Below are 27,139 nucleotides of genomic sequence, written 5' to 3' on the forward strand. Positions count from 1 at the left end.
GCGTGGCCTGCGCTCTGCGGCAGCTGCCTACAGCACCATCAACTGACTGCAAACGGAAACACGTTCGCTCTCAGCGTCATCTACTGCCGAAAAAAAAAAATATCGAGTTACCACTGGCAGGTAAGCGCTGCTTCATTGCACACACTCTCTGCACACTCTATTTGACCACTGCCAACATCTCACGCAATGTTCGCGACCACGGCGCAAGAAACAGTAATCGCCCGATATCACTCACCGCGCGAGCGATCAGGGAACGTAATCTCCTTATCTTGCTTGGTCATAGATGACGCGAAAAGCGCACGTGCCTTCTTCACTTGTTGGTCGATGGTGCTGTAGGCAGCCGCCGAAGAGCACAGGCCACGCGTTTGCTTCGGGCTCGCGTCGAAGAAGATGAGGAAGGGAATCAAGAGGGCGATGGAGAGACAAAAGGCGGCAACACCATGGAGGATGCTACCAACATTGACCTGCTTCACTGGGCAGCCAATGTGGTCGTCAGGGTGAAGTACTGGTGAGTGGTACCAGGCTGTAGTGGGCTGTGCTGTTGATGATGAGACAACGTTCAGTACGGAGTACTGAATATTTAAATTCAGACTTGACACCAAGTGTTAAAGAATGTGAAGTGTAGCGCAAACCACTGCATGAATTGTAGAATGAGATGAACACCTCGTGTAGGGGATGCATTAGGCACGTGTGTTATGGTGTTATCATTCAATTGGTGGATGAAGTGAAAGCTCGGTTAGTACATTCCTGCCGGGTTGATGGTGACCATATTTATGGACAGTCCTTTCTTGTGTCGTAGAACAGCAGTTAAGGTTGGTTCATCCTCGAGATTTGTTTTCAGCCAGGCCTGGCTTATTGCCAGCACACAAAGCTTTTACAGACACAAATACAGTGGAACCCCGATTATGTATGTTTGAGGGGAAAAGGCAAAACCGCCGTATAATCGAAAAAATAAGCGTATAGTCAGACACTACATCTTGGCCAAAAGCTGGTACAACCCGCCTGAATAAGCTCACAGGACGACTCTGTTTTTATCCAAAAGGGTGAAACAAATTATTTCTTGAAACGATAGCTATCCATTCAATTGAAGAAAGTGTAAGCCAAACATACAAAAATTTAAATCAAAAGTGGATCTTCTTTCTGATCAATAGAGTTCGAAAATAGCTTGCACGTAATATAAAACAAAAAACTGTCGGCTGCAGCCTTCTATCAAAACATTAAGATACAGGGTCATCGGCATCACAAAATGGTGATGGAGCACATTTTGCAGGAAGTGTGCGTTAAATGTTTTAATGTTGCATTTCTTCTGTTGTGAAGAGCAGTTAATGCGCCACTGTTAATATGAGCAAAGTTATTTTACACACTGCACCACTTAATTTCTACTTGCTGAAGTCCCGAGACAGTACAGCAAACAAAGTGGCATTTCATTTCAAGCTTTAAGAGTAGCTCAAGCTTCTCCGCGTATATAAAGCTTGTCTTGGTAACAGCCCTGCATAGGCATGCAATCGAGGCATATCCACAAGTGGCCTTAAAGCCAGGAAAACTGGATCATGGGACCAAATGAACCACTAGAATAGATTGTTGAGACCATAATTGAAGAATAATACTCTGTCATCCTACAGCACCATCAACCGAGGGCAATAGAAAACACGTTCACTTTCGGCGTCATCTATCGGCTAACAGATTAACCAGTCAGGGCTCGTCACGGCCGGTGTCGAGGCGCGCGCTCGCCTCCAGACTGGCCGTGGCGGGTCGACAAGCGCTGCTGGATCTCGCTATGATAGCACCATTGGCGCTGCCTGCAGTGCGTCTTCTGCAGAGAACAAATCAAGTATGGTGTGCGACCACAGAATACAAGTAAAAGCACTGTCTCTCGGCTTTTGCGAGTTGCGCTTGGACAAAACAAGAGATGTATAGGCGAGAAGAGTGCACTCAGGTGAAGGCATAATTGAACGCCCATATCCCTCCTTATCAAGTCATATCCCTCCTTACTTCGCATACACACAGTCACTGTTTAGTCGAGTGGAATCGTGACCATCGTCTTCTTCCTGTTCACTCATATTTTTGGAGAGACGGAGATGCTCAAATCACTGTGATTACTCGTGTAACCCTTGCACTCGCATGATTCTTGCACCCCTCACATCGGCCAACAAAATTGAAATTTCTTTTCTTCCTCGAGTAATTATCGCACCCACGAAAATTGCCGCAATAATGTCGTCTGCTCTTTCCAACCATTGATGGTGATAGCGCGAACTATCTGGCGCCATCTCTTAAGCATCAAGAGTACTATTATTACACAGAGATTCAGTCCAATCCAAGCCAAACCAAAGTGGCAAGTGCGCCAGATTCCATGGTTGAAAATGCTTTTAAGAAATGTTCTATCAGAAACTCGCTGTGTGGCAGGGAAGACAACGCAGTGTGGAAGGCGGCTAGCGACAAACTCTCATGTTCAGAAGACAGTCTGAAGCTTCGTCTGACGAATAGGAACAGTTGCGATGGTGGTTGAGGGAAGCTCCGATGATCGGGGTGCGGTGCGCCCATTTTGCAAATAAATGTCGTTCGGCAATTTTTAGGTTTTTTTTTCCTTTTTATTTCTTTTTCGGTAACCTGAAGTTGGGGGGTAACCTGAACTTTTCGACCTATATTCCCACTCGACCTATAATCCGGTTTGTACGGTACTTCTCAAAGATTGCTATTAGTTGCTGGTGTGAGAATCCCGATTTGTGGCCAATTTGTTTTCTTTTTCGCTCGGTACGTTTTTTGGAAAGTTTTCCCCACGCAATTCTCGCATTCCCCAACTTTGCATCGATTTTCCGCCAAAAAAAGTGCGAGAATTATGCGAGTAAATATGGTATGAGGTTATAACGAGGCAAGGTCGTTCTCAGGGTTTTCCTAGAGCGAGTCGCACGAGAAAATATAATTTCTATCTTTATTCACAACGTAGGGGAGATAACATAGGTGAAGCTGAAGGATATTTACGTGAAAATTTTCATCTTTGTTCACTGCAGAACTGTATTGCTGCTTATCAATTTCTTGAAAACGTATTGATTGGTGGCTTGTGGAAATTTTCGAGAGTATCACACAGAGTATCACTTAGTCACACTTTGTATCATTCAGTGATAAACCACAAACACGACTTCACCTGAGTGTATCCCTCTCGCCTATACATGTCTAGTTTCGGGCTTTCACGATTATACTGGGCTCCCGCACCACACTCAATTTGTTCGCAGCAGACGACATGCTGCAGGCATTGCGCGTTGCACTATCATAATGGGAGCGTAATCCAGCAGCGCTTGTCTACCGGCTGTGGCTGGTTATTTTTTTCGCAGATAGATGACGCCGATAGCGAACGTGTTTTGTTTTGCTGTCGGTTGATAGCGCTGTAGGCGGCCTCCGCAGAGCAATGTTCCCTCTCACCCGTGTTGCCTTTCACAAAAAACGACAGAGTACCTGTTTCTCCTTTCTTTTTTCACTAGCAATCTACTGCAGATCAGTTTTTCATGTCCACGCAAAAATTTGGTCGGTGTTAGATTCAATTGCGAAATCAGGTTTTTTTTTTTTGTTTTTTCATGAACTGTCGTAGCAAGTCGTCGTAAAATGCAGCTTCAGGGAAAGTTGTGTCATATAACAGAGGTTTTTAATACATTGTTTCTAGTGAGCTTTGGCCAAGAACGAGTCTAATTCGTCATAAAATGCAAGCCATCACAAAGTACAGTAATGAAATTGCAACACTATGGAGCGAAGTGCAATTCATAGCCAAGTTTTATAATACATGGAGCACATATCAGCAAAATAAATTGAATATAAGGTGCCTTTAATGTTCTATTGTTCTGTTTGAGCATGTGCCTCATTTACACCTGATGTAAGGTATGTGTACTGGTGATCCTCTGAGTTAAGACTGTGTATGCGTGTTATTGTTTTTTCAATATGTTCAGTTTTGGATGCTATTGGTGACCAGCACAGCTGCCTCTCACCCTTAATAACACATGTTGTTTCAATATAGAACATTCTTGGTTCTTGGTTCTAATCATACTACCACCCCAACAAATAGTTAACACAGGGGTAGCAATGATGCAGTGAAAAAAAACTAGAAGTGTTACGATTTCCTGACAGGATGTAAAAGTTAAAGAGCATAAGTGGTACTGGAGATGTTACTCTCGGTATTGTCTGGAAGTTACACAACCATGGATGAGCACTGACATGTGTGCAAATTGCCAGCACACTCGTGCTTAACAGATATCTGGTGCCAAAGCAACCCAAGAACCAACCCTCAATTTTAGACGCGAAAGTGTTTTTGGTCGGGGGTCTATCATGACTTTGGTGACTTGCTTTTGTTACGAAAAAAATACTCGTGATTGGAAAGCAAGGAAAAAAAGTTGCGTCAATGAGAGTCGAACCCACGACTTAAGTCGGCAACAACAGAAGCTGCATGCTACCTACTGTGCCCCGACCATATGCTCTGGCAGCTTTATAAACATGCCTTTTGTATCTAACACTGTCATTTCAGTGGTCTTCATAAAGGGAAGTAAATGCATCATGACTGCAGCACCTGCGATTAGTTCTTCACCCTGCGTGACTGAGAGAAAACTCTAGGAGGCCTTCATCATACAGTACACATAAAAGCATACAGCAGAAATGAAAGCAGACCGCTGAGTAGAGTGTGCGAGGCGTTAACCACTGAGCCACGAAGGAGAACCTCCTTCAACGATCCAACATCAAGCTATCTATATCTACCACTCACCGTTGCTGACGGCATTTGTGGGGGGGGGGGGGGGGACTATCGTGTTTTCAGCATTACCAGCGAGATGGCGCAATGAGCGCGCATTGCCACATCGTCACGACGCGTTGGCGCGCACTTTCATCTCCCATGCGTAGTTTGCGCCGCAGAAAAGAGGGAGGTGACGCTCTTTCACGGTGGGGAGGATCGTACGTCTTGGCTGGCCTTGGGCTTTTATTAGAATGATTCTGTTGCAGTTACCCGGTGCACAAAGGTCACTGCAATCGTTGCACAGTCTCCGTTAGCGGAAAGGGAGCGCTTTTTAAACACAGCGAAGTAACAACTGAGACGCGTATTCACGTTACTCAGTACCTGTGAGTACGCTTTGTGCGTCATTTGTGCATGAGAAACGTGGGGCACGTTTCGATCTGCCTGCCATGCTGAGCGTGACCTTCCAATTTGTTGCTATCGCGTTGATTGCTTTGCCTTTGCAGCAAAGCTGTGACTTTTGTTCCCTGACCCACTCTGCTCTCGTCTTGTCACGTCAGGTAACACCTATCGTTATCCCTGCCATTGCTCGCTGCATCACCCTCAATTTAATTTGAACCCTCTTTATGAGCCTACAGGTTTATGCTTAATAGATATAAGTATCCGTAATATGCAGCACTTTACTGTAACTCTGCCTGAATCATGTGTTCTCATCTGTTGAGATAGCTACATATGTATGCAATATGGCATATATGAAAGTTTCAGGTAACGAAAGCGAAGACCTGATTACGAAGCACTTTGAGTAACTTGAAAGAAGTTAAGAATAATCTCTATCCCCCCACCTAGTATCCATCAACAGTAATCCAAGTTGTGTTTGTGAGCTTCACCTTTAGGAAAATACGACAGCCGTGGATGACCTCAGGAGTCGTATATCCGGAGCAGAATAGATATGACCCTGAACAGTCTTTGTTCGGTCATTAAGAAAATACGAGTATAATATGTCCTTTAAGTTTGTAGCAGAGGGAGTTGAATTTGCAAGTCATATACGCAACTGACATCAAAGCGTGCTAAATTCACCAATTTCCTTGCTCGGAGCCCCGCCGCGGTGGTCAAGTGGCCAAGGTACTCGGCTGCCGACCCGCAGGTCGCGGGATCAAATCCCGGCTGTGGCGGCTGCATTTCCGATGGAGGAGGAAATGTTGTAGGCCCGTGTGCTCAGATTTGGGTGCACGTTAAAGAACCCCAGGTGGTCTAAATTTCCGGAGCCCTTCACTAAGGCGTCTCTCATAAGCATATGGTGGTTTTGTGACGTTAAACCCCACATATCAATCAATCATCATTTCCGTGCTCGGATACCCCACATCACTTTTCTGATATGATACGGGTGGTATTTTCCTTACGGCAGCTATTATCTTGCTTACAGCTTCCTTTCTCTGTGTGTGATTCGTGATAACACGTTTGAACAACCCATGAGGTGGTTGGTAAACACGCCTGATTAAGCATGTTCCTCAAAAAAGGGCAGAGACATTTTTGTTATCTAGTTTCTTGTTTTTTTTAACTGAAGCTCGAGCTTGAGAACCGCACTGCATCGAGTACCACCGGCTCCACCAACCGGATGGGCGGTCATAGATATTACCCTTGCTTTTTCCTCTCGTCTGGTACTCGCTTTCAGCATGACCTCCGAATGTACGCCGAAAACTTCTGTCTAACCTTTTGATTTGTCGGCGCTGCCAAAACGAGTGACGGACATCTAGCCCTCATCGAATTCGCGGGGAGACGTAAATCTTCTTGAGTACAGCAGTTCAGCATTAAGGATAGTACTATAAACTTGCGGCAATGCGGCAGTTTCGGTAAGACCGTTCCTGTGGAACATGGCAGTGTGTTGAGCAGCCGTGCTTCAGCGTCAGACATGACAGCCCAGGACATGGACGTGTTGTTCCGCCTCGTATCCATGGCGACGGACTCGCAGCTGTACACCCTCGACAACGTGAGGTTTCGGTGGCTTCCGTACATGAACGGAAGGCGTAGTAACACAATGGCCATCAGGGCGCTCCGCAAAGCGGTGGAAAAAAGCCCCGTCCGCCAGACCCGACTCGAGCGCCTGGCCTTTTTCTACTGCTGGCTGTCGCCGCTGCAACTTCTGCGTCCCTGGACTCTGATGAGGTTCAGCACCTGGGCGGCAAATGCGAACTACAGCCAGATGGAGTTGCTGAAGCACATCGACAACGCCATGAAGATCCTCGGCCTCAGGACAACGTTTATGGGGACGGACGCAGTAACGTCGGTTCACGGATGCATTATGGTCGAAGATACCGAATCGAACTCCCCAGCGCACGTGGTCTGCGTAAGTCAGTGGTATTGCTTGCCTTACTTGGCGGTGTACGCTCCGTCCGAGAAGATTCACTCGGAAATCTCGGTCGTTCTCGCCGCGGTGATGGACTGCGACCCAGCGCTCTTGGTGTGCGGCATCTACGAAGACCTCGGCTCGGCCCACACCGCAGCTCTCCTCGATGCCACGAATCGGAGCTACAGCTCAACGATAAAGGTGGACAAGAGACTGCGGGACAGTAATCTACAAGCGACAGTGCTACAGCGACGTGGCAATGAAACGAACTCGAAGTGAAATAGTGCGTTTAAATTCTTGAACTCTTTTTTTTAACCTGACGTAACACCCCTTGCATTAAGCTAATGACTGGTTTCGACTCACGCGTTGTTTGCGCTGTGCGCTCGTCGCTTTTGTGAGACCCGCGTCTGTGTTTCAGCTGTGTTAGTTTAGTGTTACGGACTCGTTGACGGTGGAAACGAGGAATTCTGGGTAAACTAATGCGCGAAAATACAGACAACGGCACTACCAGTTTTATTGAAATGAGAAGCTTTTTTTTTATTTTCGTAGAACACTGTCGGAGAAGTTGAATGCGTTTTCGCGAGAATGAATTTTTCAATACTTAAAAATATATTTGTTTTACTTCATATCAATTACCACTGGTGATACGCTTGGCGATGACCGCTGCGTGTGTGTTGTTCCAAAGTCTGTTTGAACCAGCTGAAGCCTTAGATATAATCTTAGTTCTGTCAGGGTCGCGTTCTTTCTGTAGGATTATTGTGCTTCCTTCACTCTTTTTGCAAGTAACCTTCTTTTTTTTTAATCTCAACACCATCAACCTTATCTTGAAGGGAAATAAATTATTCTTACGAGATGTTAACATGCCAGCGATAACTTTTGTTACATTTTTTCATTATCATATTATTTCAGCTAGTACTCATTTGGCCACGGATCTTGTTCTGCTTTCAGATGTCGTTTTTCGCCGCTAAGTTTAACAGGATGCTAAAGAAGAACGCAAGCGGAACTGACACCTCATTAAAATGGTTATTTTCACTCTGAACGGCATGGCGAAAAAATTTTTGAAGGGGGGAGCGGTTACTGGATGCTTAAGAAGAACGGGAGGAGGGGCACCTCATTGAAATGGCCATTTTCACTCGGTATGCCATGGCGAAAAAAAAATGGGGGGAAGGCGGCATGGCACCAGTTTGTCACTTCGTGGTTACACCACTTGAGGGGGGGGGGTGGATATGCAACGATTTTAAACTGCTATAAATACAGATCGCGTGTTGGCAGTCATTTTGTGGTGCCTGAGGGTTCTCTATGACCCTGACCAGATCTAATAATGTCGCATGCCGTCACATAGATTTACGACTTCATATCATGACGATTGATTACCACGTTTAGACATATATAGCGCCAACTCATCGCTAAAACCTATCACCGTTCACGTAATATGAACTGCGCCGCTAAATAACCTCTCCCGATTACCTTCGCTTTCGAGATATGTCGCATGCGAATACATGCGCTTAAGGCACACAAGTTTTTTTTTTTTCCTCCCTGGCTTTTTCAGCCGCAGTACAAACAAGTCTCTAGGACGATAACCAAGATCAGAAGTGCTTACTTTTGAGACGGCGTTTTGCCCACGGCTGTACGGTGGTGGTTATGGTGCACTGCTGCTGACCTAGTGATTGCAGGTCCGATCCCGGCTACAGAGGTCCCATTCTGTGATGGTATATATAGCGAAATTCTTGCGGACCGTGTACTGTTCGATGATGGTCCTTCTGAAAAAAAAACACTATCGGTAAATATTAGATCGACGTTACTTGTTGAAACATAGGCCCAGGAATCTCGTAGTGCTACTTCTGTACCAACTGCTTGTTTTGAAATAAAATCACGTTTTAGCGGTCCGCATTGCGTTAACGCTCTTGAAACCACCCGCCTGAAAGCATTCTTTCTCACATCGTTGTTGCGGTCCCCAACGTTTCCTCTCTTTTAGAGCGCTCGGCGCCGCTTTAAAAAGACACGCGCTGCAACGCGCATGTGTGTTTAGATCTCAAGTCATCGCCCTCCCAGCGTAGCCTTCAGCGTGCTCGCTGGTACAATGCGAAAAGAGAAAGAAAGCGCTGAAAGCGTGTGACAAAGCCCTGCAACGTATTATTGTTCTATTCTTATCCTCTCACCAGTACATCGTATTATTCACCTGACTCCAGTACAGGGTAACAAGCCGGCCTGAAAACTGGCGAACCTCCCTGTCCTTCCGTTTTTCTTTTAAGGGCGAAGCTCCTTATAGCGGCACCTCTTCGTCCCTAGTAGCAGTTGTAGTGTGTAACAAGTATAACATTTTGAACTCCAAGGTGGTGCCGGTGACAGATTTCTTCTGTGCGTTGTTGAACAATAAAAAATAGTGCTCAATGTACATGCTAATGACTGCTAATGGGGAATGAGAGACAGGAGCATTCGGCTTTTAGTTAACGCGCACGCTGCGATCCCCATTAGCAGCCATTGACATGTACATTGAGCACTATCTGACAAGAAAGGCTTGCTACGTTATACTCGCTGGGTGTAACCTCCTTAGTTTTAGAAATGTTTAGCGAGCGTTGAGCCGCAGTGCCATGAATACAATGAACTACTATATACCATGAATGAACTCGAGGTGGTTAAAGGTGGGAAGTAGATACGAAGCACAAGTTGTAAGGAAGTGTGCGTGTGCCACCTCTCGTTTTGTCCTTGGAATGTCCGCTGGTTGGCGGTGCTTCTATATGGGGAATATATGATGAAAAGAGGTGAGATGGTAGTACTTGGAGTGTTGAATAGGTGGACGAATGGACACACAGACAGATGCATAGACGGACGCACGGATGGCTGCACGGACGGATGGACGCATGGACAGACGCAGGAGCGAATGCATGGACGAACGCAGGGACGGACACACAGATGGACGTGTGTACGCATGAACAGACGCACGCACAGACGGCCACACACACGCACGCATCGACGGACGGAAGCAAGAACGATGGGACGGACGGATGCTTCACCCCACTCTCCATCATTCACTCCGTGGATATGGTGCCATTTATAAGGGAAGTTCAACCAGTACGAAGACGCGGAAAGTAACAAAGCTCCCAGAAATTGAGGCTCCAACTGGCAACGGCTATTTTTGCTCCCAGGAAACAAATTGTGCTAGACACGAACACAAGTTACGTTGCGAGTTGCAAGTGAAGCGTGATTAGGTGATGAGAAGGCAAACACTTAACGAGAATTAAACCTTGAAACATACTCATTTTACTGAAACTTAATTTTAGTTTCCATCGGATTTCAATAACAGTAAATTTACAAGAAAAGCCTATATATACGCTATACATCATTGCTTTGAGAATATTTATTTATATTAGGCCCATTGGCGTGATACGAGACCAGCGCTAGACATGTGTGTCCAAACAAGGCCCCTAGCGGTGAGTCGCGACATAACTGAGCCTGCTCGCACAGACGACCACGTGCGTATGTACCGCTGCGAGCACTCGCACGAGCGCCGTTTTCAAACTTGATTTTGGCACGCACGACTTGAGAAGCCTTTGCGCCTGTAATACTACAGTTTCGTTCACTTTATCACTTCGTATCACCTTATCTTGAGGCTACCTTCAGAGGGAAAGTGAGAGAAGTTTTGCAAAGCAAATCACGTCAACGGGAGAGGCCGCGATTTGCGCGCTTTGACCGTCAGGGCGAGACAGAAACTCCAAAAAAACTAAAAAAAAGATCGGCTAAGCAGGGTGTTCTAATGTCCCAACACAACAATCGTCATCCCTCTTGAAAACTCGGCGCTCATCACTTTCCTATCACTATGGCCCACTGATAACGGTGATGTCATTCTTGACCAGAAAACGCCGGGCGCGTGGCGATGATAATGCAAGGAAAGGAGCGCGAAATGATTATTGCTGTGGGGCGAAAATACGTCCGATTTTCACTCAATCTTTTCTTAGATTAAGTCCTGGTTCCTTATGTGGGGGGGGGGGGGGGGGAGGCGTGCTTTTTGCTGAATAACTGCAAGCAGGTCCGCTGTGACACGCCCACCAGTGTTTCCGTGCTTAATACCTTCGCGTGTTACTTCCGGAGGCCCGCATTTCATTCTTGACGACTGCGCTGCTTGCGAGGTGTGTCGCATCGGGATGAACGCCTTCGTTGAAAAAGTGAAGCGATTTGGAAACACCCCGTCAACGTGGCCTTCGGTCACATTCGTGCACCTGCTATCGCCTATAGGACGACGATGCGTCTAACTCCGATTTGTGGAGCCTCCATCTCTCTGTAAGCGAGGAAACGAAACCCTGGTGCAAGTATGCAGTCATTCTATTCGCATTGATCGATTTATTTATTGATTGATTGCTCAATTCACTCATTGATTGATACGTTTACTCTCCACTGGCCACTTCAAGTTATAAAAAATATTGTACGTAAATGTGCGCAATGCCAGTTTTTTCGTGATTGTCCGCCTCCGCGGAACAGTGGCTCGGGTTCTCGGCTGCTGACCCGAAATCCGCGTGTTCGATTTCTGTCGTGACGGTTGCATTGAAATGAGAGAGGCCCATGTACTCTACGATGTCAGTGCACCTTAAAGAAAACCACATGGTCAAAATTTCAGGAGCCCTCCACTATACGGCTTCTCTTACATGCATACTTATTTTCTTTCTGACGTATAATACCCCATATATTATTATTCGTTTTTTATATTCATCCGTCATTGATTGATTTATATGTGGGGTTTAACGTCCGAAAACTACCATATGATTATGAGAGACGCCGTAGTGGAGGGCTTCGGAAATTTCGACCACCTGGGTTTCTCTAACGTGCACCCAAATCTGAGCACATGGTCCTACAACATTTCCGCCTCCATCAGAAATGCAGCCACCGCAGCCGGGATTCGAGCCCACGACCTGCGGGTCAGCAGCCGAGTACCTTAGCCACTAGACCACCGCGGCGGGGCGCGACGACCTTCATAATCATATCACAGTTTCGGGACGTTAAACGGCCACTCACCAGTCCCCATACCAAATACTAGTTAAACAGTGGAAGTTGTTCAGTGTCCGATGAGGAACATTTCGTCACAAAATTTTTTTGAATCAGTCCATTACAAACAAAAAAACGACGTTTTTTTTTTTTTTTTTTTGATGTGGCGTGAAACGAGGATGAGAGGAGAGCTCGAAACCCTTGCCGCTCCTCCGTGTAGCCTTCGCAAGCCAAATCTCTCCCCACCCTCTCTGGCATCCGACCAAGAGGTCACGTGCGCATGACGTGGCCGAACGAGTCTAACCACCGTGCACGCGAGCGGCGTTTTTTTTTTTTTTACAGCGTTGCTTTGAGGTCTACTGCCTGTTTCTGCGGGATGGTTTGGAAACGCTGACGCAGTAGTGTGCGAACGCGTAAAAGCGTTGCACGATGGTCGTCTGCTCCATGCGCTGACCGCGGGGACACGAACGCATGCGAAACGCCGACACATAAGCCACGCATATCGTTGCAATTCGCGGGAGAAAAATTGGAAAAAGACGCTCACATTCCATTATTGCGTCTCATTATTTATGTAGAGTTCTATTTATCTCGTCAAGCAACAAATTACACAAACTACGCATGCCCTGTTAAATGAATTTCACCATGTCACGTGCCAGTGTTTGCAACATCAGGGCAGAGTCATCTACGTAGAGGACCAACGTCACTGCATTGCCGTGTACGTAAGGCCATTCATACGTGCACGTCATGCCCTAATTATTTGGGCGACTGCCGGCAGAAGGGATGGGGAGCAGCGTTCATCTTGAAATTTGACCCATTTCCGCCGCGTGTAGCGTTGCAAATTTTGGCAGGCGTGATCGTGAACGCCTCGTCTACGCATTGCGCTTGTCAGCTTAAAATTGTCAAACCTGGTGAGTGGCCCTTCGAAATACGAACAATAATAATTATGATTACCTCTTTCTGAAAAAAAAAAATCTTAGCTTGACTGCGTCTAGCCGAATATGCGTTGCTTAAAAAAAAACAAATCCAGGTGATTTCAAACTAGTTGCCTTTGAAAAATTGGAACGTCGACAAATTTGTCAAGCCATGCTCGGCTCCTGAGTTTGACTAGCACTAGCTAATAACTGTTAGCCAGCTTTTTCTTGTGTTTTGTGAAGATTGTATACGAGCGAATAGTTGGCCATTGTTGTTAACTATTGACAAGAGCCTGCTAATGTTGTGACCGAAGTTTGCTAACACAGGGAATGGCCAAAGCTAACAACGGCTGTTATTTAGCGGCATTTCCGTAGTATTGGTTTGCCCCCTCTCACAGCGATGTAATGGATAATGACGTTTGCACTACCATCACCGTGCCGTTTATATATCTCCGTCGCAGGTATTCAACTGTGAATGCTGCTCGTCCGTATAAGCGCAACGTGGTTATTTCTCGAAAAATATTTCTTGAGCCCAGTATACCGACGTGACGTTGCACTCAACAATCTACACACCTTTCAGCATCGCGGAGTAGTTAACGCTCTAGATTAACCAGCGTCACATGCTGCCTTTATGCAGTAACGCCTGTCCTCGTATAACTTTGAGGATGTCGCATAATGTGGCGTAAGCGGCTACTCGTTGACTGCTTCGCACAGCCTAACGATGGTTCAGCGAACTGGGAGCGCGGGGGTAAACACAGAAACAAAGCAAAGAGGAGGCACACAGCACGAGCGCTCAACTAACAACAGACAATTCGGCCCTTTCATTCAAAGATATTACCAATTACTACAAGGAGGAGCACCGGCGCTATCCAGACCCTTGTAAGGGACTGCATCGCGCTGACGAGCGCCTCCTTTTAAAACTGTTTACCAATACTGTACTGTGCCCGGCGGTGCTAAAACATTTCAATTCATCCTTTGATGGCACGTGCCAGTTCTGTGGTGAGGTGGCTGACACCTTTCACATCGTCTGGGCGTGCCAGTCTAATCCATCTATCCCCCCCAACCCCAATCCCACGAGAGAGGACTGGGAGGCGGCCCTGCTCGGCTGTCAAGACCTGAAGGCCCAAGAGGCTCTGGTTCAACGGGCGCGGGCGGCGTTGCTTGCCAATGGAGCCCCGGAATAGGGGTTCCACCTAGTGCTGTGAGGGTAGGAGGCCAATAAGGCCCCAACCCAATCACCTCTCTGTAACCATTTAATGGTTATTAAATGTTTTCACCACCACCACCAACTAACAACTGGTTTATTCTCACGTTTGAAGGGCATATACGTACACAAGGGTGCGCATGTCAACAGAAGATGATAGTGTGAACAGCAAGTGGAGCGTTCATTCGAAGCACTTGTCTACCGTGAATTATCAATATAGTTTAACTCGCAGCCAAGTAGTGATAATGACGGATAGCTAATGCAGTGATTCTTATTTCTAGAAATATCATATGCTTCGGAAATTTCATGCGTGGTTTGAAGTGGATGCCGGAAAAGTACACTTTTTTTTTTTCAAACAACGGTTGACACCTGCAGGAATTGCAATGTGAAGCTCAAACGGAAAAAGGACTGTTTTTCAAGGAACTCAAATGTTCTCTGAGGCGTATATTCAAACATCGCCCATTCTCGCCGATGCCCATGCGACCGCACGTTAGCGGTATGCTATACACCACTCCTAAAAAAACACTTAACAAATCGTTTTGCATGTTTCTGCAAACATGCTTTTCTTTTTGATGAGCGCGCGTGCTGTGTGCCTCCTCTTTGCTTTGTGTCTGTGTTTACCCCCGTGCTCCCAGTTCGCCGAACCATCATGAATCACCAAATAGCCCACCTTTTCATCCTATCGCCTAGCCTATTCTCACCGCGTGAGGCGTATTCACCGTATTTTTAAAGGAAATTGTAACATCGCTCGTCTCAATAATCATATCTTAGTTACCGATTGCAATTTACAGTTGTCGCAGACACTGATCGCACGCAAAATTTATGATATATAACCTTTCAACAGAACCGTACTATTTGTGCTTCAAATAGTTACTCTGTGATGTAAATCATACGTTATAATTTATAACCGCTGAGTTGGCAAGGCATATTTGCTTGGGAAAAAAATTGAACGTACCACAAATAATGGTGCATGCGCTATCAAATTTACATTTAAATGCCTCGCTATTCTCGTTACTCTGTGAGCAATACAAAGTTTTCTTTTTTGTAAGTGTGTGCATTGAAGCATATAGATATCTCAAACACCCATGTATTTCAGGGCTGCACTCAGTGTATGAATATTATCAGTAGAAAACTCAGACGCTAGAAATACTATATAGCACGCAACGTAAAGACCGACAACCTTTATGAGCAAGTGCAAGCCACGCTATACGCCTGAGATGATCTCTAAATTATGTATTGTATGCGTGTATAGAGACCATATGGTGCAGACCTTGATGGTCGCTTCTCCTGGTGCTGGACGAAGTATGTCATGCTTTGCCACATCAATACCTCGATATTGGAAGACCATTTGTTTCACATCACTATTTCACTTGGCTCGCTATAAAAGTTCAGTCTCACTCATCTTGCGGTGGTCGAACAAAAAAAAACGCTTGGATATTTTGTAGCGAGAATTTTTCAATCCGAGAAGCCAATAAAAAGCATGAGTGCCTCTTTCTGCAACTGAGATTTAATGGGATTTACGATAGCCTTCTTCACAAAGTATTCGTTACGCTGATTTCCTTCCACAGGAGGTTCCACTGGGACTGTTTGCAATTTTCAACCGTGTATATATAATATATGTTTAGAGCGAGAAATGCCTTGTCAAAGGCTGGATTGCGCGCCAAAACGTCAGTGAACATACCGAGAAAGACGAGACCAACGTGCGTCCCACTCTCTCTTGTTCTTAATTCTACCGGGGCCAGCACCATTGTTTATTTGTTGTGCACATGTCGTATATAAGACTGGTGCATCGAGTTTCTCAACACTGGCAGTCACGTACGGCCCGTGATTTCCTCAATTAGCGCCATCGTTGCAGCTCATCGGGAATAAAGTCGGTGCTGCCATCTATGAACACTAGACCACATGTCAAGCGAAGGTGGCGCCACTGCGAACAAAGGTGCAAGGCGCATTTTTGGTTAAAAAAAATATAATAAAACGAGCTTGCTGTATTTCAACCCTGATACAAATACCATGAAACGCGTGCAATATAGTAAAAGGACGTGTGATCGTGATCACGTTTTACCGAAGAAATAAACGTAAATAGAGACTCGTCTAATGAGAAGAACGGGGCTCATTCAGGCCAATACGGTGTAATGGTTGGGTTATCGAATTTAGAATTCAGAGTTGTTGTCTGGTCATTTGACGACCCACGTGTGGCAATTCGACGTCAAGAATGCCGCGAGGGGCATTTAATGAAATTACGTTGTAACGCTCCTTTCTGGAGTTTTGTTATCGTCCCATCACATGTGCAAGTACTGCATTCGCGCGAACCACGCCTAATGACTAATAACCATCGAGATAATCTCGAAACCATCCGATGCGATTACGCGCACACCACGAACTTTGTAGAGTTCTTTCTGAAACTTTCGTGGCCGCTAGCGATAATGCTGGGACATTCGACGGTACGATGCACTTCAATACTGGTCACTTTTTCGACGAACAATTCGGTCTGCATGTGCAGTGTACAGCGTGCATATCTTGCAGCCCGGGTAGTATTTTCGAGGAACAACAACAAAAAAGCGGAAATAAACCCCGTGGGCACGCAGGAACATGCAGAAGTGAGCGGGCTAACCATGTACAAGAAATGTGGCTTGGATCCAAGAAAATCGCGAGTAGGGGGGACGCATTTTGCTATGACTGCGTTTTTTTTTTGTAAACCGTGATGTCAGTGATAGGTTTGTCTGTGACGTCGTCGGACAATATGTATCTAAAAATGAACGTTGAAGATCGAGAAACCTACCTTTCCGGGAAAGAGAGCAACTAACAGTAGAGGGAGAGTACGAAAAAATGCGAGTGAGTAAGGGACCCCACTGCTAGGTGAGGCTTGCTCGCATACACTTACAATAGACGAAAGCCTGCTTGTCAGCTCGTACACACCGGACCTTCGAAGTTTCAGTGGTAAAGCACCCCCCCACCCCCACCCCTCCGCACACTGGCCCTAAGTGTGGGTTGATCTATGGAAGGGCTGGTGGAGAAACTCTTTATGGACAACACACGTGACTAACACAAGCACGCGCTCGGATGAATCATTTCGCCCGATAGTGAACACCTTTTCCAACCAGGTGGCCTCCTGTTGAAATCACATTCTGTTCACCTCCGCAGTCGTACACCTGAGGCGCTGCGCCGTGCTTGAGGCGCTGCGCCGTGCTCCCTGCCGTGCTGCAGAAGTTACGCGCCTTCTTCCTCTTCGAACCACCACCACCACCACCACCATACGCCTGTGCTTTCCTGGACCGAGGTTCGGCGCTCCGTATACATGACAGCCCGGGAATTGGACACGTGTTTTCGCTTCGTCGCCCAGGCAACGGGGACGATGCTGTGCACCCTGGAATGGCTGGACTATCCGTGGCTTCCCGGCGTCAGGAAATGGCGTAAGAAAACACTGGTTGTCGCGGCGCTCCGTAGAGCGGTGGAAAAGGGGTCCAGCCGCCAAGTCCGACTGGATCGCGTGGCCTTTTTCTACTGCTGGCTGTCGTCGCTGAATCTTCTGCCCGTGTGGACTCTCTTCAGATTCACCGTCTCCGCAGCGAAAGCCGGGGGCTACAAGGCAGCCCATCTTGTCGAGCACATGGCGAGCGCCTTGAAAGTCCTCGGCCATCGGACGACGTTCACGGTGACTGAAGACAAGACGGCGGTCTACGGCTGCATCCTCGTCGATGACCCGGAACCCAGAGCTCCGGCACACGTGATTTGTGTGTGCCTCTGGTGCAAGCTGCCTTACATGGCAGTTTACGCTCCGAACGAGAAGATTCACTCGGACCTCGGCGTTCTCCTGGCCGCCGTACTGGACTGTGACCCGAGGCGTCAGGTCTGCGGCATTTACGATGACCTGGACTCCGCCAAAACGAAGGCTCTCTACGACGCTTTGCTCTTGAGCCACGGAAGCAAGCCGGTGGAACGGAGCCTACGAGAAATGACCTGAGAAGGAACCTCCATGCTGCGAAGCCGAAACGTGGCGGCCCCGACTCCAAGGCGGTGCGTTTATTCTTGTCTGGTGGCGTTTGCAAATAGTTGCGTGAATATGCATATTTGTTTAAGGAACCACTAAGCAGGGCTCGAAGGGACATTAGCAAAAGGCTGTTTTTTTTTCAGCAAACATGTGCAAAAGCAGGAAAAGAAGCGAAAATAGCTATAATGATAATCAGTGACTACCATATAATTGGGTGTCAACTGGACTTTTTAAATGTAGCGAGTGACAACGTGATAATAAAACGATGCTATCCACTGGTATTCACGGTCATTTGTATGCGCACGACGCACTTTGAAAAGAAATAGTTTTGGGTGTCTTTTTCTCACAAAACTCCCCAGGAAACTTTTCGTATTCGGAAATTGTTAGGCAGGTATGATTGCCATCCAGGTAAAGCTTTCTCTCTCTTTTTTGCATAAGTAGCGCCTTTCAGCCACGGTGTGCGCTCCATCATCGTAATCTAGGACGCATTTCTATCTACAGTAAATAGGCGAGAGCTTTAATTGAAAATAATGGTTAACAAGTGCGAGAAAAGCTGACGGAAACTTAGAAATTCTAATCGGAAGATGCGACAGTTCTAATAAACCGTGCTTATTTAACGTATTTTAAAACAATTGGGCGTAGTGTTGATCGCTGCGTGCGATCCGTGACGTTACATTCCACGAGGCGCCTGCAGGCCACACGTGTTCATTTCCTTCTCTCCGCCATTCGTTTCATCCTACTCCCCCCTTCCGCTTAAGCAGCCAGCCGGGAGCATTGTTTACTGCCGGGGCTGTTCGTCACAGTTTTGGGAACCGCAGTTGAGGTGTGCATCTGTTTTGAGAGACGTGGGCGACGGCTCGCATTCTTGGCATGCTGAAATTCTTGCTCTGTGAAACGTCATCACCTCGAGTTCACGGTGCAACAGTGGCATTTTGTGAAAAAAAAAACGCAGAACCTTCATACACAAGTCACAATGACGTCACTTTGGTCGCCATTTTCAGGCACCAGCCGGTTAAAATGCAGCCTGAGCTCATGCTCCACCGCGCGGAGCATAAAAAGGGTGACCTTGGATTTGTACCAGTGTCCCCTCCAATTCTTCGTGTTCCCCCTTGGCGCGGCTGGCGAACATACGAGAATAAGCAGGGCACAAAAAAAAAACGCGAGGGGTCCTTCCCTGCACTGACACTCTCTAATCAGATAGAAAGTCACGGTGGCCGCCTACACCCAGCGCAGAGAAGCTGTCTGTGGCATCATGTGCAAGTTATGTATATTTCACTCTATTCCTAAAAAGAGGTGGTATCTATCAATTCCAACAGCCAACCTTTCGATTAGGCTGAAATATTAACGACATTTTTTTTCAATCAATATCCCTCTAAACAAAGGGAGCCCAAAAAAATCAGATTGACATTACTGTTCCGCGGTGGAAATACTCTCCAAGCACTCTATTTTTTTTTCTGTTCGCCTTCATCTCAGGAAGTCCAAGTTAAAATGTACACATAGGTCACGGGATTGAATCTCGGCTGTGGCAGCAGCATTTCAGATGCAAGCGGAAATGTTGTAGGCCCGTGTGCTCAAATTGGAGTGCACGTTAAAGAACCCCAGGTGGTCTCAATTTCCGGAGCCCTCCACTACGGTGTTTCTCATATTCATATGGTGGTTTTGAGACGTTAAACCCCACATATCATATTAATTAAGTTGTACACAGAGAAAACATTCATGAGCTTATTTGCCACAGATGAAGTGCCTTAGCTGAATAAAGGGTACGGAGCTGATATTTGCGTTGCTGTTTATGAAGTGTACTTTACAGAAAACATAGGATATACAGAGAACATAGAGATATCTCCAAAAGGCATCCATGCATTTTTCTGCAGAAAAACCGAAAGTTCTAGCTGGTTTCCCTACTGCACGAAAGTCGGCGTTTTCAACATTCTCGCTCAGTCACATGACACGAGGGGTTGCTCACAACCCGATACCTTTGATTCTCGCCTCGTGTACGTGCTCCACCGCGCTGTTTTCCATCCCGCGACTTCTCAGTTGCTGCTAACGCTCACCGCCTGCGTCGTCAGAGTGCTCATGATTGACGAGATGACGCGGTGGCCAAGATGTACAACTATGGTACAACCAGTTCAAGAGGTGTCTTTTGTCACATGGCCCTATTTCTCTGGCACTGCAAAATGACGAAATTTTGCAATTGGAATCTAGTTGTGTCACTTAGGTTGTGGTATCGTCATTCAGTGCTCACCCAATCAACAACAAAAACAATGCGGCAGTTTCTGATGCATCAAAACTTGCACGCAGGTGGGTGTCAGAAGCACCAGTCACGAACGCCATCGCAGATGCCTCTGAAGAGCTTCCTAGTAATGATGGCACACTACCTACAATTCCAGGCAAACGGCGAAATCGGCGACATAATTTAAGTACCTGCTGGACCCGCGAGCTTCCGAAAAAAAATTAACTTTATGTTCCGCAAGAGGGGGCTCTTCAGAATTTAGCTGAGCAGGATGCACAACAGCAGCATACATTCTTTTACCGACGTTGAATTCTTCGACCGATCAATCGGCCAGCGCAACAACCAACCAAACCTTTCTCAGAAGCACCAACACAGCTAAAAAATATCACCGCCCAAGCACTCCACACAAATAGATAACCAGCGAAAGCTAAAACGTGCGGTCTCGGTGTTTAGCAGTAGTTTCAACACAGCATGGCACTGAAGCCTCTCACAGTTATTGGTTACGTTTTCGTGCTTCTTAACGAGGTTAGACACACGTCTGGCTTGGGTTTACCACAGTGTTGTTTGACATTCCACACATTGTACTTGGCATGATAACGGTCATAGAGGAGTGTGCTGAGCGGTTAATTGCGTTTCACAGCGGTTTTTCTCGAGCCACAGGCTCTCGCAGACGTCGCAGCCGAAGCCAATGTGCCACTGCAGAAACTCCCGCCAAAAGCGGCCCTTCGCCCCGGCGAACGCGCTCCTGCAGTCATCACGTTGGCGCCGCAACGCCGCTTATTCGGCATAGGCACTGCGCAGGTCCCTTTTTGGGGGCGAAGCTCCCTATGCCGTGGCTCGGCGTACGTGCTCGGCGCCGTGGCTACAGCAAGATGAACGACGTTACTCAAGTTCAGGCAACGGCGTTTTTTTTTTTTTTTGGTACGATGCTGAGAATGTCACAACTGATAGGACAGTCAATGGAGACTACTTGTGACACCCCTACCCAAGAGTTTCCACTTTTTCTAGCCATATAGATCTTTCGCTAAAAATGACGTTATAAGCGGGTATGGCAGAGTAAACCCCCCTGCCCCCCCCCCCCCCCCCGAAAAATGGAGTTTGCAAGTTAAACGCAAAAAATCTACTGTATTTTGTAGAAAAAAACCTGTGGAAGCCCGACGTTGAGCGTCCACTCCAAGTGTTTCAAATGCTCACCGAATTGCGCCACGCACCCTGTGTCATTAGAAGTATGCGTACGTGAAACCTCAGTTGTTTCAAATTTCGTTTTCTGTAAGTGAATGCCTTTCTTAGTCGGGCTATGTCAGGCATCCATCGGGATCCGTTAACCACCCTCTTTCATAGCAACAGCTGCCGGTGCTCGCACCCTTAGCAACCGGAGCCCCTACCACTTCACATTTCGGCGGCTGTCAGCAACAGCAGCGGGCGTGCGCGCATATTTTCACCGAGCACTCTAGCTACTTGAGCTGGAAACGCTTATCACGTTTCTCGCGACAGAAAAGCCCCACGTACGGCAACCGGTGCTATTGGCTGCACGTTAAGAAAAAAAAGAGAGAGAGAACCTTACTTTTCTTACAATGGGTTCTCACGTGCAAAACGCCGCTGTGTATAATACGCAATGCATTACAATTTCTTCACGATTCCCATCGGGGAGGTTGCGGTTTCTTTTGTTTCAACTTCATTGTAACATTGCTCAAAAAGCATTGAAACCATTTTGTTGGAACTTTGCATGCGTCGTGGATCTCGAAATGCCGGCGTTAATGCACTGTAGTGCCACGCAAACCATGCCCCGATTTAGGCATTTTCGTCTAATGTATGGTTGACCTGATTCACCAGGCCTACTGCGGTTTTGGTTCGTTTCACGCTACTTTAAATGCTTATCTTTTCCGTATTCATATTTGGCACGCTAACCGAGCAAAACAACCATGTGTGATGAAACGCGTGATATCGCTGAGCAAGTGACAAGGGGGAGCGGAGGCAAGCGATAAACAGATGTGTTCCCGCGCTTCGCCCGATTCAAAGTTGATAAAATAAGGAGAGAAAAAAGAGGAATGAACAAACTACGACCTTTTTACAATTAATCCCAATTTTTTTACGCGTAAAAAACTGCTGAAAGACAACAAATGTGAACATTAACCTCGCTTTGTTCAACCAGATCTTAGGATGCCCGGCGACCGCTGCGAGCGCACTTTTTCTCTGAAAGCGAAACTAGCGCTGTGCTTCCGGGACCTGGCTGTGTTTCGCTGCACAGACGTGCCTACGCCTGCTCTCGTTGCTTGACAGACATATTCACAAACGCTCCTCGACTCGACTTCCACCCTTCACTTGACAAAGTTGAGCACTGCACCGCTGCTCGGCTGCAAATGACGCTGCGCTACTCAAGAATCGCAACAGATTATCGCTGATAGGCAGTGGCTTGCCCTGTCTACAGACGGCGCTCCCATCGGTTTTCTCAAATGAAGGTGAAGCGTTTTGTAAAGGGACATTCTAAAATACGGGGGATAGACTGCCAAGCTTGGCGAATGTTTTCGTGCTGTGCTGGTGTGCTTGTTGGCGACTCGAGAAGACCGTGTTTTTCTGTGTCCATGAACTGCGGCGTGGGTATGTGATGCGCTTTGTGCACTGGATATTCGAAATGCTTACGGCTGCAAATCAGAACCGTTGGGAGATGCTTCGCGGCGAATGGTCGCGGCTAATGGACCGAAGTTACGAGTGTTCTTGTTTGCAAAGGACAACCGAAGAACGAAATGGGAGCGTGCCGTTCGGCGAGTTGGCGCCGGCATACGTTTTCTTCGTGACCCGAAGGTACGTGAGTCCGTAACACATTTTCCTAAGTCGTTCCAATGACATCACCTCCATTATTTTTCAATCTTGCTCTAAAAGAAAAGGTGTGACATTTGCTTCTAACTCGTTGTCGTAAGCCCCGACATTAAATTTAAAAAAAAAACGTGCATGGCAGTGCGCTTACATAGGAGACATTTTTCCTTCAGCATAGTTAAACATTTTGGTATTAGCGGTTAGCACCGCGGACTTCTTACATTACCTCTTTTTACTCGGTTAAGAAAAAAGAAAGGATTGCTGTTGCAATGATTAGTACATCGCTTGTGTGAAAGGTATTTTTTTTTCTCGTGTTGCACCTTTCTTGCGGTATTAAAACTTTGCGTCAATCTTCCCAGCACCTTCACCTATTAGGTTTCCTTGAAATTTATATGCCAGAATTACTGACAGTGCGGCGTGCGATGTTTGCGGCACCGACGAAAACATCGAACACCTGCTGTGTCATTGTCCTCGATTTGCCTCAGAGAGACAAGTACTTGCCAACGCAATGCGGCGACTGGATGATCGGCCTGTTTCTGTGCAGGTGCTATTACAGCAACGTACACATGCCTCGACAGCCCACAAGGCAGTGAAAGCCCTGCTGCGTTTCCTGAGAAAGACAGGCTTGTGTGAACGCCTCTGACATGCGGTAGAGTTCTACACGCTGCAGTGAAATTACTGTCAGTCTCTCCCCCACCCCCTTTTTTCCCTCTCTTCCCTCTTTCTCGTCTTTCTTGTCCCCTTTCTTTATCCCCCAGTGTAGGGTAGCCAACCGGATGTCTTTCTGGTTAACCTCCCTGCCTTCTCCCTTTTTGTTGCTTCCTCCTCCTATATGCCTGTAGACAGTTACGGTAAAGCCGTTTCTTATTTCGAGCTCTTCTTCGAGATAGAATACAAGAACGGGCAGTAGAAGTGCCCGCGGGAATTACACAGTTTATTTTCGACGCAGTACTAACATTTTTCCCGTGTTCTAAGTTATAAAGGCGACTACGCATCAGTGGGACAGGGTCAGAGCAAACGAAGAAATGGCAGTCTCTGTGTCGGTCACAACATACTTTTTGTGAAGCGAATGAATTGGTTTCTTTTGCATAGGTTATCGCCCGGATATTGAGCTCAATAACAGATTTGTGGTAGCATCACACACACCCTTGAATAACTTCGTGTCTATGAAGACAGATGTTTGAAATAGTAAACTTTCGTCCTTTATGAAGAGGAACACGCTAACACGTGGCCTGCGCTCTGCGGCGGCTGCCTACAGCACCATCAACCGACTGCAAACGGAAACACGTTCGCTTTCAGCGTTATCTACTGCCGAAAAAAAAATATCGAGTTATTACTGGCAGGCAAGCGCTGCTTCATTGCACACACTCTCTGCACACTCTATCTGACCACTGCCAACATCTCACGCGTTGTTCGCGACCACGGCGCAAGATACAGTAATCGCCCGATATCACTCACCGCGCGAGCAATCAGGGAACGTAATCTCCTTATCTTGCTTGGTCATAGATACACGCGAAAAGCGAACGCGCCTTTTTCGCTTTTTGGCCGATGGTGCTGTAGGCAGCCGCCGAAGAGCACAGGCCACGCGTTTTCGTGTTTTCTTTCATGAAGAACGGCAGTGTACAAAAAAAGAGTAGAAGCTTTGCAGATGATTAGGAACACTTTTTCTGCGTGTTCTAGAAAATGTGTGTGCGTGTCTGTGTGTATGTGTGTAAATAAAGAAAGCACGAATACAATTTTACTCATCTATTTTGCCATTATGTTGGACAATTAAAGTTTTCTTTTGTAGATTGACCGCACATTCGATAGCGCACGACGTTTCTTCCTTTTTGTGGAACAACTGACTCGTATATGAATCTCTAAATGCCTTAAAGCGTAATTGGTTACTTATACCAGCACCTTTCTTTATGCAAAAGGCAGAATGAAGCTGTTGAACATGTAAAACTCGCCGCGAATGCTTTATCTTTTTATCGGAAACGTAGGTGCAGTGAATTCACCACCTCTTATACGCATGCTCACTCGGAAAAAACATCTATGTATGTTTGTATGTATGTATGTATGTATGTATGTATGTATGTATGTATGTATGTATGTATGTATGTATGTATGTATGTATGGGATCTTCAGTTAATCCCAACATGCTTCATCACATAATCACAATACAGTTGGTGGATGCTGTGATTGCCATTGTCACTGTGGAGTGTTATTCGCTAGTGCTTTGACATTTAATTGGCCGGGCATACACATCTTGCAGGTTGAACAGAAGTCGTCAGGTACTGGCGGGGCGCAAGCGATTGGCACCAGTGACTGTCCAACGCTTCACAACTGCCCGCTACTTCCTCAGTGGCCTCTTAGTCACCGCAGCTCTAGTGACTGCCCTGGTCGTGCTCCTGCCAGGTGTGCCACCAAGTTCCGCAACACGAAACGATGTTGCCAACATGATTGAGCTCTGGCACGACCTATGCCGCTGGGGACCGGATCTTGTGACGCTGCGGCGCGGTGATCGTGCGCCACCAACGTGATTTTCAGGACTTGAGACCTTTCTTCCTCTGTCGATGTCTTTCTCGTGGATGCTCTGCAAAGTGTGCATAGTTGCTACGAGAATGTCTAGACACGAGCACCTGTGATGTGATCTTTTCAGATCAACCTCTTTTGTTAGTGTGTGTACATTTCAGTTCATACATTGATGTGTCACAGGACCAAACTTACAAAAAAATAGATTGGTACAGGTTAGATTTACAAATGGCTCTTCGTTGTTTCATGAGATGTAGATAGTTGCTGCTAAGTAGCAGTGACAAGTCGCTGTCATTTTTTAGAAAAACTTCTTTTTTTTTGTCTGTGTGTGTGTGTGTGTATGTATGTATGTTTGTGTCAGTATTTTTTACGCAATAGAACTTCCCAGGAGCACGCTTCAAAGGAAGGTCAAACAAAGTGCTGCAGACTACATTGGCTAAATCGGCAGACCTCTGAAGTGTTCACGTGAACGGTGGCACGACACACTCATAATTCATAGATGTGTGGCTCATTGTGTTACCAGTGCGTATAAACACTACATTTAAGTTTCGAAAATTTTGGCAAGTCCGTGCCTACATAAGACTCAGCAAACGTGTCTGAAGACAGTTGTGGCTCAAACCTGGTCACACAATTTTCAGGCCCCTGCGATGTCCCAGGATCTTGAGTCTACCCACGTCATACACGCCTGGCAAGTACCCATGCTGGCAATATCTCTATGAACGTTGTGCGTCATCATTGGTTCTACCACCTTGCCAATTCATTGCTAGTCTTTGCAAACGGTCCTCTTCAACTCAAGGAGAGTTCCATTTTGAGAGAACAAAGTTCGCAAAATGTAGCAACAGAAAATTCGACTGCCACTCTACATGCTTGCGTGTGCAGCTTGAAAACCATTGTATGCTGGCAGTTTGTCGTAATGCTTTCATAGAATCTGTTTTTGCTTTTTGTTGCAGTAGTATTTTGTAACCTAGTTCCATGCGTGTGTATTATTTCGTCATGTGCAATACTAATTTTTTTTATCTCAAGCAAGAGATTTACGTTTTTTTTGTACAAAGCCTAGTATGACTACACCTTGTTCACATTTACTGACCTGTTCCAATGAGTTGATGTGTGAAAAGTATTCGAACCTGTGTGACTGTTAATAGTTTGTATTTATATATAGTTCTGTTTATTGCTGTCACAAGTTCTACGAGTTCATAAAGGTTTTGTAAAGTTTTATTAGGTGACCAGCCCTAAATTTGGGTTGAATTTTAGACATTTTAAACTTTAGTGTTTCTTGTGAGCTGAAAAAGAAAATGTTCATTTTTAAAAATTTATCTAGCAAACCACTTCAGTTTAGCTTTTTCAAGAAGGAAAGTATGTTATAGAAGCATATTTCAAGTTTTTGTGTTCATGTTGTTTTCTGTTTGTTTTAGCTGAAAATAAATTTACTTCTGTGTTTGTCATAAGATCCTT

General features: G+C 46.3%; 2 protein-coding genes across 3 annotated transcripts; both read left to right on the plus strand.

Moving 5' to 3' along the window:
- The first annotated feature begins 323 nt into the window (after window positions 1-323).
- LOC142768451 (uncharacterized) lies at window positions 324-27,139 on the plus strand. 2 transcript variants are annotated; one of them, XM_075870426.1, is made up of 2 exons: window positions 324-508; window positions 25,428-27,139. In XM_075870426.1, exons 1-2 carry the CDS (start codon window positions 441-443, stop codon window positions 25,693-25,695), a joined length of 336 nt encoding a protein of 111 aa, XP_075726541.1. In that variant the 5' UTR covers window positions 324-440; the 3' UTR covers window positions 25,696-27,139. The 2 variants fall into 2 exon arrangements, with proteins under 2 accessions (XP_075726541.1, XP_075726542.1); XM_075870427.1 differs by lacking the exon at window positions 324-508 and adding an exon at window positions 23,716-23,822.
- LOC142768450 (uncharacterized) lies at window positions 11,126-18,410 on the plus strand. Its single transcript, XM_075870424.1, has 2 exons — window positions 11,126-11,356; window positions 17,283-18,410. The coding sequence occupies exon 2, from the start codon at window positions 17,437-17,439 to the stop codon at window positions 18,100-18,102; it is 666 nt and encodes a 221-aa protein (XP_075726539.1). The 5' UTR covers window positions 11,126-11,356; window positions 17,283-17,436; the 3' UTR covers window positions 18,103-18,410.

The sequence above is a fragment of the Rhipicephalus microplus genome, chromosome 8 (assembly GCF_043290135.1).
Source record: "Rhipicephalus microplus isolate Deutch F79 chromosome 8, USDA_Rmic, whole genome shotgun sequence".
Lineage (NCBI taxonomy): Eukaryota > Metazoa > Arthropoda > Arachnida > Ixodida > Ixodidae > Rhipicephalus > Rhipicephalus microplus.